The sequence below is a fragment of the Lithobates pipiens genome, unplaced genomic scaffold, assembly GCF_037356315.1.
Source record: "Lithobates pipiens isolate NorthernLeopardFrog02 unplaced genomic scaffold, aLitPip1_a1.2 Scaffold_18, whole genome shotgun sequence".
Classification (NCBI taxonomy): Eukaryota; Metazoa; Chordata; class Amphibia; order Anura; family Ranidae; genus Lithobates; species Lithobates pipiens.
Window position 1 is genome coordinate 441,930,969 of NW_027507758.1, and position 12,595 is coordinate 441,943,563.

At 41.0% G+C, this 12,595-nt stretch overlaps 1 protein-coding gene across 3 annotated transcripts in view; it reads right to left on the minus strand.

Annotated features, from left to right (window-relative positions):
* The window catches only part of MED12L (mediator complex subunit 12L), a 740,921-nt gene that overhangs the window by 82,697 nt on the left and 645,629 nt on the right, over window positions 1-12,595 (minus strand). For all 3 annotated transcript variants that reach the window (XM_077488157.1, XM_077488156.1, XM_077488155.1), the window contains exons 36-37: window positions 9,995-10,156; window positions 4,237-4,605 (exon numbers count right to left, since the gene is read on the minus strand). In XM_077488157.1, coding sequence (XP_077344283.1) covers window positions 4,237-4,605; window positions 9,995-10,156 — 531 coding nt within the window. The remainder of the gene's footprint in view (window positions 1-4,236; window positions 4,606-9,994; window positions 10,157-12,595) is intronic.

Sequence of the window (12,595 nt, forward strand, 5' to 3'; positions counted from 1 at the left end):
TGTAGTTTAACGTGTCTGGAGAGAAACCTCTATCTGTTTCCTATTTAAACTGCTTGATTTAATTATTAACCAAGGGAAAAACATTTGTGGGCTTTTTCATTCCTTTCTGATTTCCACTTTCACCTCTAGCCCGAGGAATACGAGAAGTCTGTGTGGTTATATGGTGGGCAGAGACAGTGGAAGGAGATGTAATTTAATACATGTGTCAGTTTTAGATCTTACAGTATATTTGGCATCTGACTGATTCTCACCAAACGCACATGTATGAACATTACAAAAAATGTACTCAGCTATTTCACAACTGTTTTTCATTTTAATGTTCTGCAACTTCAGCAGTGTTAGCATGAAGCATAAATTAACACTCCATTTATGTGTAGCTAAAACGACATCAACTAATACATTCTCAAACACACTGAAAGAACAAAATATGAGTTATTGTAGATTTCACCGATCCATCTGTACAAGTTTCTAAAACAGACCGCTCTAATTTATTTATCACAGGGCTTATTAAAGAAACAGTACAAGGAGCAAAGTGCTAATTTGTTCCGCACGGCAGTAACAACCAGGGAGAATACAGCTTATACTGGTCTGAACTATTTAAAAGGCCAGTCCTCCTAATCTCAAGGGTCAGTTCTCCCAATTATAATATATTTTATGAGTAGATGCTAGTAAATTAAATCACCTACAGCCTCCTCATGATGGCATTTTGCTTTTGGATGTCCCATTCTGCCACTACTACAGCACTGGAGTCTTAAAGTGCATTCCCACTTTTGCAGTAAAATTTAAGAAAACACCACTAAGTGTTTCTTATGTGTTTCCATTCACACAGTATACCTCTTTGTTTAATATTTGGTATCCTTTAGACGTTTCTGAGTGGAAAGACTCATGATTATACTGTAAGACCTAACTGACTGCAAGCAAGTCTGAACAGTCCAACAGCGTCTTTGTCCCCACACAGACTGGGAACATACTGAGCTATCTCTTATTCACACACACTGGTAGTCCAGCTTCTAAAACTTTAATTCTTGATTAGGACAGAATGTGCTCAAATCTGGTTTACAGCTGATAATGGAGATCTGCCAGTACAGTACACATAGAGTTAATTAGGATACATATGAACTCCTAACCCTCTGACGTTCCACACAAAAATTCAGTTTGGAACTATAATGTAAAAGCAAATAAGTAAAAAAGCTAAGCAGCACATTTTAAATATTTTTTTTCTTAACCACTTCAATACTGCACGGCGTCATATGACATCCTTGACTTTATGCAGGGATATCTGAATGATGGCTGCAGCTACAGGCATAAAAAAAAAATTAAATGTAAAAAAAAGTAAAAAAATAAAAAAAACGCTCCTGGTAGCTCACGCTCCGAAGTGAACACACAAGTCCCGCTCGCATATATAAACGCTGTTCAAACCAAACATGTGAGGTATTGCCCCATGCGTTAGAGTGAGAGCAAGAATTCTAGCACTAGACCTCCCCTGTAACTCTAAAATGGTAACCTGTAAAAAATGTGAAAGCGTGGCCTATGGAATTTAAATACCGAAGTTTGGCGCCATCTAGTGAGCGTGTGCGCAATTTTAAAGCGTGACATGTTGGGTACCTATTTACTCGGCGTAACATTATCTTTCACATTATACAAAAATTGGGCTAACTTTACTGTTTTGTTATTTTTTAATTCATGAAACTTTTTTTTTTTTTTAACTATTGCGCAAATATCGTGCTAGATAAAAAGTTGCAATGACCTCCATTTTATTCCCTAGGGTGTCTGCTAAAAAAAGTCTGCTTGGGGGGTTCTGAGTAATTTTCTAGAAAAAAAAATGATTTTTACATGTAGGAGAGGAGTGCCAGAATAGGCCAGATATTGAAGTGGTTAAGTTATTCTATGTGAAAGAGAACATGTAACAGATATAGGCAGTCTGGCTGCAAAAGTAATGTTAAGGTGTAATTGAAGGCAAATTTGTTTGTTTAATTTGGATAAAGCAAGGGATAGTTATAACCCCTGTCAGTTTTTTGTTTTTTTCTTGCCATCACTTCTTGTCTCATAGCCAAAACATGGGGTTCTCTCTATTGCAAAATATCCTCCCTATTACTTTTCTGATGTCAACCTAAAATTTGGGATTTCCTTTTACTTTCACTGATAACCGTAAACAAAGACAAAAAAGAGAGGGTGCATCTCCTTATACACACGGTCGGAGATTCCGACTACCAAATCCGTTGGAGTAATTCCGATGGATTAATTCCAGAAGAGGTCCAGAAGTGATGTTGCATACACATGGTCGGACTAAGTTGTCGGAAAATTCGATTGTACATAACGTGATGACGTTATTTCGTTATACGGGACTACGTTCAGGTTAGTAGCTAATAGCTTTGGTCTAGGAATTTGATCTGAGCATGCGTGGCACTTTGTCCGTCGAAGTAGGCTACACATGATCGGAGTATGTCCGACAGGAGCATTTTGTCGGAAAATTTTACCGGCAAGTTGGAAAACTTGGTCCTTCGGATATTCCGATGGAAACAGTCCGATGCAGACCACACACAGTCGGAATATCCGACAAAACGGTCCGATAGGACACATTCTGTTTGACTCTCCGACCGTGTGTACAAGGGCTAACAGGGGAACAGACAGCAATAGAAACCTGACTGGTGTTCTAATTCCTCTCCACTCTATCCAAAACTAAGAAAAAAAAAATTACTTTACAGTTTAATGAAAATGTTACAGTAAGGAGAATAAACCCTTTTAGTTGTAGCCAGGGTATCTGAAAATCTGGGTAGCTGGAAATTCAAGCTCTGACTCAACGTAAGAGATCTGGGATGCTGATGAGTATTTTTTTTTTTGTGAGAGCAAAGGGCAGATTAATGTACCTATCAAAGTATGCTAATATTTAAAAAATAGTTCCCATGCACAATTTATTATAAATGTAGTAGGGATCATGCAGTCTCTGCTTCCTATTTAGTTATGCTGCTTAATGCGGAACTTTAAACGGAACAGAGCACCTATAAAATTCCGCTCATCCCTCCCCTAAGCTTTTTTTTTGGGGGGGGGGGGGGGTGCAGGTACCTATTTCTGAAAAGTACCTGCTCCTACTTCCGTTCTGCTCAACCAGGCAAGCAGAGCGAACATTTGGGTCCCTTCCTCCCCTCTCACAACCTATGGGACTATTCTAAAAGCTCAGCATGTCTTGTCCATATGCAGTGGGGAGGCGGCTGTGAAACACCAGAAAGTTAAAACTGGCTTCCAACATCCATGATGGCCTGAGGACAGCGCTGGATCTCTGGTCTTGTAAGTGTCTGTTTAATTAAAAGTCAGCAGCTACAATATTCGCAGCTGCTGACGTTTCATTTTTTCAGAAACAAACAAAGTTCCTCAAAGTTTTGCCATTTGAAGCTTTCTTACTGACAATAAGGAAAAAGTAGTAAGAAGAGATAGCCCAGGCACCGCAAACCTCACCTGATCACCTGAAAGTGGTTAGCAGGTAAAAGCAGCCTCAGCTCGATTCATTCAGGCTAGGTCCGCAACATCTTTCGTCATACCTCTGGGGCTTAATCATGCACCTGAGGTTCTCCATGATTAAGCCTCAGGGTGGGGCGAAACATGTTGGGGATATGACCTGGATGAATCACTTCTTTTTCCTTTCTGTCAGTGAGGAAAGCTTCAAATGGCAAAACTTTGAGGAACTTTGTTTCTGAAAGAATTAAAAGTCAGCAGCTGCAAATATTGTAGTTGTTGACTTTTAATTAAACAGACACTTACAAGCCCAGATATCCAGTGCTGTTCTCTATTCCTATTTCTGCAGAGTGCTCTGGGTCTGCGCAGACCTCTCCTCAGCCTGCACCTTCACTAGTCAACGGCATGAAATTCATCAGACTTTGATAGCCTGAGTTAAGCATTTATCGTGGGCCAGAAAGGAAAAAAGAGACCTTTGTTCAGGGGAAATTTTACTGTCAAGGTGGATTTTCTTATAATAATAACATTAACACATACATTTTGTGTACTGGTCTCTGTGGCCTTACACCTAGCACAGGCTGCTTAGTTACCCAGTGAAATCAAACAGAAAGCAGCTGTCTCTAGAATGGCTGCCACCCTGATGAACTTCTCTTCAAAGGACATGAAACAGCATTTAATTAAGTAAACAGTGACAAGAATAACTCAAATAGCTGTGGCCGGCACTCTAGAACTTGCAAGAGTTCTGCAGGCAATTAGATGCACACAAGGAATTAAACAGTAACATACGTCTGTTCTTGGGTTGGTCTTGGTTTTGCGCTTTCTGCTTTTGGACTTTTTTTCTTCATCGGTTACCAATTTTCCAGGATCAGATAAATCTGCTGTTTTCCCCTCTGGGTCTACATACACCGAAGTGCTGGGTTCATCTTCTTCTTCCTCCTCTTCTGGGGGAAGTGGCAAGGGCTCCAAGTAATAACTAGGAGGTTTAGGCTTAGGATGTGTGTGGTTGAGAAGAAGGTGATGTTGTTCCTCATATTTGATTACTTTTCTGTCCACACGAACAGTGCCAAACCAGGCCCATGAGAGAGGAGCTGGGTTCTTGTGACCTTCAAAAAGGTCCCAAGGAGACACCTTTTGTTTGGTTGAAACCTGAAGGCCCTGCAGAATGACACAAACACGGCATGCTATAACATTTTTTAACAAATATTGTATATTTTTTTACATAGGAATATCAACAGGTACCTCAGTCAATCTTGCTATTAGGCTTTGTAAAATCTTTGCAAAGCAACACTAGGAATGGGAAGGGTTGATACCAAAGCTAATTATACTTTATTGCTTTGCATAGTACTGCCAGGTTATTACAGGACTGTATTACTTAACCAAAGTGCTCCAGGGCCTGGCTGTGCAGTTTGACAGAGGTGACTGGGTCAGAAGGCTGGTTGCAAAGAATTGCATATCCTCTGGCAGGTAAAATAGATCTGTATTTAACCCAGATTTCAGCTTTATACCTCAGGAGATGGTTGAGTAGATTAAAACCGAAAATTTGAGACACCTCAGGTCTGTGTTTCAGACACGTTTTTGCACACCATTGTGTATTTATTCTCATGAAGACCTGAAGTGTTCTGACAGCTTGCACACATTTTACATTTTTCTACCAATAAAAGTTATTATTTAAAGTGTATGTATAGCCAAAATCTTTTCTTTTAGTTTTGTATAAAGCAGGGAAGAGTTAAAACTCCTGCCATGTTATTATTTTGCCGTCTGCATACCATTGGGGAAATTTTAATAATAAACAAACAAAGTTAGAAGAAATCTCCCAAAGTGAAGGGAATTTCCCTCTTAGCCTTTATACACAGTCAGACATTCTGACAACAAAATCCGTCTGATTTTTTCCAATGGATTTTGTCCGAAACTGGTGTTGCATACACACGGTAGGACAAAGGTGTCGGAAAATCCGATCGTTCAGAACGTGATGATGTTTGTTCATTGCAATGGGACTATGTTGCAGCTAGTAGCCAATAGCTTTGGTCTCATAATTTGATCTGAGCATGCATGGCACTTTGTCCAATCGGAATTCTCTACAAACGATCGGACATGTTGTCGGAAAATTTTATATCCAGCTCTCAAACTTTGTTGGTTGGACATTCCGACAGAAAAAGTCAGATGGAGCCCACACACGGTCGGATTATCCGACAACACGGCCCGATCGGACATTTTCCATTGGAATTTCCTACCGTGTGTACAAGGGCTTAGACATTTGTCACAGGAAGACATGTTCCTACATAATGATTTCTGTTCACCTCTTATTCTGAGGACAATTTTTGTATTTCCTTTAATATTCTTTCTTGATGGTAATGGTGAGCATTACAATGAAAGGGGTAGATTTCCCCAATGGGGACACAGAAAGTAATACAAACTTGATAGATGGTCTAACCCATCCCCAGTCTACCATGAACCAAAATATTTACATAGTTACAGTATATGGTTGGTAAGATTGAATAAAGACACAGATCCATCCAGTTCAACATATATTTCCGTATGTGTATACACATCACTATTGATTCCCATATCCCTGTCTATTGTGTTCACTGAGAAACTTGTCTAAAAGTCTTTTTGAAGTTAACTAGCTTGTACCTTAAAGAGGGATTCCACCAAAAAAAAAAATATTAAAAGCCAGCAGCTATAAATACTACAGCTGCTGACTTTTAATAAATGGACACTCACCTGTCCCGGGTTCCAGCGATGCCGGCAGCCGAGGCCGATCGATCGCTCGGCCCTCGGCTGCTGCCGCCACCATTCTAGGTGAGGGAATCAGGAAGTGAAGCGAATCGGCTTCACTTCCCGGTTCCCTACTGCGCATGCGCGAGTCGCGCAGCGCAATAGGAATTCTCTGCGCTGTCTCTGAGACCCGTGTGTGTCCCAGAGACAGGAAATGGCGTAGACTCCCACGGGAGTCTATGCCCGGAAGTGGGTGTAAATACCTGTCTTTGACAGGTATCTCCACCCCCCTCCCCCCTGAAAGGTGCCAATTGTGACACCGGAGGGGGGGAGGGATCCGATCAGCGGAGGTTCCACTTTAGGGTGGAACCCCGCTTTAACTGTGAGAGGGAGTTCCAAATTGTTACTGTTGTGACAAGAAGAAAATGCTTAAATTATGTAATCTTCCCTCATAAATTTGGTCCTCTACCACCCTTACTAATAGCGTTGCCCTTCTCTGAAATCTTCTTGTATGGTCTACAAGGTGCCCAAGTGAATACATTTACAATTTTCAATACTGAATCTCATCTGCCATGTAGACACCCACCACTCAATTTTTTTCATGGTCTTCTTGTAGAGGTTCTACAAAGGGTCTTCAAAAAGTTTTTGCATTTTTATATTTTCATTGGAAATGGTGAGGGCAGCAGGAGTAGTAATTGTTATGAATGACATATCTATAGTGACCATGTCTATATAATATATCCACATAGCATATGTCTTTACCTAGATAAATAAGTACTAACAGGATCTATAATAATATATTAAGTAATATATTAATCCATATACCATAATTTTATGTGAAATTGATGATTAAAATTATACTGGTTGTACCGGTTACCAGAGTTCTTGAATATTATATATATATATATATATATATATATATATATATATATATATATATTCATCAGCACCACTATACAAATATATATACACCATACATATTATGAAAATAGAACATATCATTTAACAGATATTTCAGATCGCGTATTCCAGCCCTCAGACATGCCTAGTGGTTGGAAGTGATATTACCTAAACCCACAAAAGTTAACCACCTGCCGACCGGCTCACATCGATATACTTAGGCAAAATGGCACGGGTGTGCAAAACAACATATGGGTACGTTGTCTCCTTCAAAAGCCACCAGAGGCCCACGCACCAGTGGCACGGCGGGGGCCAACCGAAATCGCGGGCACAAGAGCCAGAATGGAGATAAATGCCAGTGGTCCCAAAAATGTGTCAAAAGTGTCTGATCTGTCCACTGCAATGTCGCAGTACCACTAAAAATCGCAGATCACTGCCATTACTAGTAAAGAAAATGCCATAAATATTTCCCATAGTTGTAGAGGCTATAACTTTTGCGCAAACCAATCGATATACGCTTATTGTGAATTTTTTAACCAAAAATATCTAAAAAAATATATTTTGGCCTAAACCAATGAAGACATTTGTTTTTTAAAAACATTTTTGGGGATATTCATTATAGCAAAAACAGGAAAGAGAAGACACCTAGAGGGAAAGTGGAAAGCGCTGCACACCCCTAAATACAAATTGTACAAAAGAAAGAAAGGAATTTCCCCGATGGGGCTTTTTGGCAGCGGAATAGCAAAGTCAGATATCTTTGTCATTCATTATAGCAAAAAGTAAAAAATATTTTTTTTTTTTTCAAAATTGTCACTCTTTTTTTGTTTATTGCACAAAAAATAAAAACTGCAGAGGTGATCAAATACCACCAAAAGAAAGCTCTATTTGTGGGGAAAAAAGGGCACAAATTTAATCTGGGTGCAGCATTGCATGACCGCGCAATTACCAGTTAAAGCGAGGCAGTACCAAATTGTAAAAAATGCTCTGGTCAGAAAGGGGGTAAAATCTTCTGGGGCTGAAGTGAATCAATCAATAGATTTTTTCAATAAATGGAAAAAAAAGTCATATCTTTTGGGTTGGGCTCAGTATAATTTTTATGAGCCTATTGTCTGAAATGGTTTTTAGGATCAGGATAGATTCCATGGCAGGACACTTAATCAGACACGCAAACACACACACTCCATTCAACAACTCATATCTCTACATATATGAAGATCCTCAAAGAACACAAAGAATTGAGCTGAGTTTAAGTCTGTACCTAAGAGCTTAGAAACACTTGTGTGTAAGCAGGTCCTTGCGGGGTATCATTGAATGTATTTCTGTTGTTATTTGCACTTTGCAGCTATGTAGTTAATTCAGGCTGTGAATGGGTTAATTGTGTCTAGACTCTTTCCCTGGCTTTCTGGGTCCCGCCCGCTGTTGTAAGCCACATAAATACGAAGGGAAGGCTCAGAGTAGCTCTCTCTCTATCTTCAAAATTGGATTTCAGAGGAAAGACTGCTGCAACATATAGCCCTGCTTCACCACGTGACCCTATCCTGGATCACTCCGCTGGGATTCTCCCTGGACTAGAAACCTACCATCACTACACTTTTGCTGAATGGACTTTGCTTCTCTGGATGGTATGGGCCTGGGCAGCCTGCATTAGATAGTTAAGACTGGACTCATGTACAGTGTGCCGTTGAACTGTGCTGCTGAATGCACAGCAAAGTTTCATGAATGGTTTCATGTCTGGTCTGAAGTTACTGTAAAGGGGGGCATGGAGGTACATCGAAAGAATGGGGCCTGCTTCATATCGGAAGAACAGGGCCTGTAAAACACACACGGGTACAAGATTAAGGCCAAAACAAAGGGTTAATTTAGCAGGAGAGTCAGAGAGCGAGAATAGTAGCCACTTGTAACCACGGCCTGGTGGAAATAAACAGCAGCCAGATATCGAGGTGCGGTACTATGCCTGGGTGACAGGTCCTCCGGTAGCAAGGGGGTTGGTATCTGGTTCCCTCCCTAGCGGTCAGTTACCCCAAAAGTAACTGGGTCTAAATGGAGATTCCATTTATCCAGCCCCATGGTATGGGATAGTGAGAAGTTACTTATGTGCATGCATCATTTTGTCACTAGGAGTGAGGTGGCAGAGTTAGGTTGGACTGATGGTAAGGTGGCAGAGTTATGCTGGAGTGGTGGAGAGGACAAATACTCAGCACTGCCCCTCCTAAATGCAATATTCATCAAGCAAAGGTGTGTAGTGAGATAGGACAGCATATTTTACAGAGGGACTCTGTTTATTGCACAACTGCAGACGTTGTACAGCTCATCTCTAATTTGGGCTTCCGCCTTAAAGTTGACTTTCAAATGACGCGGTCCTGTCTGCATACATAAGAGGATAAATACTCCACATGTGCAAAGAGGTCACGCCCACATGAGCTGTGTTTACACCTTAGGGCTAGCAAGTTAGTGCAACAGAAATTAATAGGAAAAGAGTTAGGCTTTCTGCTTTCTGGGCCTCTGCATGGAAGTACTTTTACTGCAAGTTCAGAACATGTAAATACTTTAGTATGCAAAGTCTGGCTACAGGTTCATTTCTAGCAGTGTGGATGACCTCAACATTTTGTACAACAGTCTATAGGTGGTAAAACAACACAGGGACACAAAGTAAGTAATTTGATTTGTCCCGGTACTGCTTTAAATTCTTCAATACAATCATCTGTACAATTGTTCTAATAATAACACAAATTAATATGCAGCGGGGTGTGCAGGTCTCTTTTTCTTGACCTGATGACCGAATCTCTGGTCCTGTGCATGATCTAACATGCCTTAGGCAAGATTATCCTGTACAGCATGGTATACACACAAAAAAGCCTGTCCGGGATTTATGCAAGTTACCACAGAAAAAGACAAATAATTATACAAAACTAGTAAATATTTATTTTACCTGTTTCTTATCAATAGAGTCAAACCCTGCAATTTTGTTTCCTTTTGTGTCAATTAGAGATCCCATGGGCTCACAAGTAATAACATCACAAGTCTGTTTTGGTAATGGCAGAAGCTGGCGGACTTTATCAATACTCTCTGATCGCTTATCACCTAGTTCTTTCTAGGAAAAAAGAAAAGTGACAAAAGAACAAATGAACACAATGTTTCTCAACCAAACACATATATACACTTTATCCTGGAAAGAGAACTTCCAATCATAGTTTTACAGTCAAATACCAAAACCACTTCTAATATTAAAGCCTGTTCAAACTGTTAAAAATAACTCTTTATTAATGGTTAGCAATAAACAGAATAGCTGTTGTATATAGATATCGTTTAACCTCCCTGGTGGTACGATTATTTCAGATTTTTGGTGCTGAAAGTGGTACAATTATTTTGCATGGAAATTTGGCGTTTCATATTGTAGGCCTGTAATTCTTAGGAATAACTCTCTTAAATCTGTCCAAACCAGAGTCTATTAAACATCCCGGGTATGATAAAATTTGAAAAACAAAATCATAAATTAAAATATAATAAATAACTATAAAGAATTATACCAAATAATAATATAATAATAATAAAAATTATTCAATAATGTAATCAAATCAAAAACACTGAAATTTGCTCAGTTGCAGAATTGTCACTATCATTAATTTGCAGTATTTGATGACGGATCTCCCCACAAATCACTATCGCTCAATTCTGCGAGTGATTCTAATTTATTATTGGTGTTTTCTAGCGGGTCTAAAACCACTTTTGTAAAGGGACAGTTTTGGTTGATATGGACAATCTCCAGTTTCCAGGCAGAAAGAACCGATTTTATAATATAAAACTGCATACAGGGCACTGGGCAGACCACTAGGGACAAAAGGGACGTGAAATAATTACATACTGCAATGTAATCTGATTACATTATACTGTATGTAATGTGCGTGTTTCACTTTTTGAATTTGGCGCAGTTCTCCGTCCCCATGCGTTGCAATGCTCGCAGGGAACGGAGCCCGGCTCCATGATAGATTGAGCGGAGGATGAGCCGCTCGCACAGCGGGGGGGCATCGCTGGATCCAGGGGATAAGGTAAGCATACTTATCCTGGATCCTGTAATGCGATCCCGAGTCTGGCTCGGGGTTACCCCTAATGATACTGAATTTTCACCCCCACCCAGACTCGGGAATACCGCCAGGGGGGTTAAAGTGAGATCATCATGGAGGATAAAACAGTGGCCCATTAGGGATGAGCTTCAAGTTCGGGTTGACCTTGAGTTTGACACAAGCTATTTACTGCTTATTAAATGGGCATACTAAAATGCCTAAATTTAACCAGTTTGTCCACCTGAACCTCCAACTTCTGCAGCTGGAAGTCATTAATTTAGTGGTCATGTCACTTTCCAGTCAGGGCCAACTCCCCACCCACGTCACTGGTTGCTAGGCCACTTGCAACGAGTGGTGCTGTGAGGCCTTGGTTATCTGCATTTTAGCAAGCAAAGGTGCTGTGTGAGCTGCAAGCATCATTGGTTGCTAGGATGTAGGCAGTCACACAACATCCTTGGTTGCTAGGATCCAACCAACTATCCCAATGCCAACCAGCTTATTTCAAATTTTAAACAAGCCAGTGGGCATCCCTGGTAGAATAACTAACTAAACATGGTCATGAGAGCTCCATATTCCTGATTCTGAAAAGTCTACCCACACAGATTCTTACATTGGTTGGGCCTGGAATGTGGAGATGGGTTTCATCAACACGGGGACATGGTGCCCTACTGTTATGGGTTCCCCTTAGAAGAAACCCTCCCCTATGTTGACATCATGTGGTCACGTATGGTTCAGGAGGGGGGTAGGGGAGAGCCTATGCTCCTTTTATTTGATAAGGGACTGGTGTGGATTTTGGGATAAGGGTCTGGTATGGATTTTGAGGGTGAAAACCTTGCTTTCAGTTTATTGTCTTTTGTGTTTTTTTCTTCCTGGGGTTTCCCCATAAAATCCATGCTAGACCCTCATTAAGAATAAGGGTCTGGTATGGATTTTGGGGGGAAATGCATGCAGTTTATGTATTCTTTTTAATTCATACCAGTCCCTCATTAAGGATAACAGTCTGTTATGAATGTTGAGGAAAATACCCAGTTGCTTTGTTTACAAACAAAGCAAAACGGCAGAGAAATGTGATTTAGGGTCCTTTCACACGGGGCGGATCAGTTCTGATCCGCCCCGTGGATGTCCGTTTGCTCAGCGGGGATCACTCCGCCGATCCCCGCTGAGCAGGGAGATGACAGGTCTGTCTCTGCACACTGTGCAGGGACGGACCTGTCACAGCGCCGCTCTCCCCTATGGGAGATCGGATGACGACGGACCGCAGTGCCCGTCGTCACCCGATCCGATCCGCAGACGGATGGAAAAATAGCTTTTTCCTCCGTCACACTTTTTCGGATCGGAGCGGGTCGGATGTCAGCGGACATGTCACCGCTGACATCCGACGCTCCATAGAGCTCTATGGAGCACCCGTTCAGGTCCGCCTGAAAAACTGACAGGCGGGCCTGAACGGGACGTTAGTGTGAAAGGGGCCT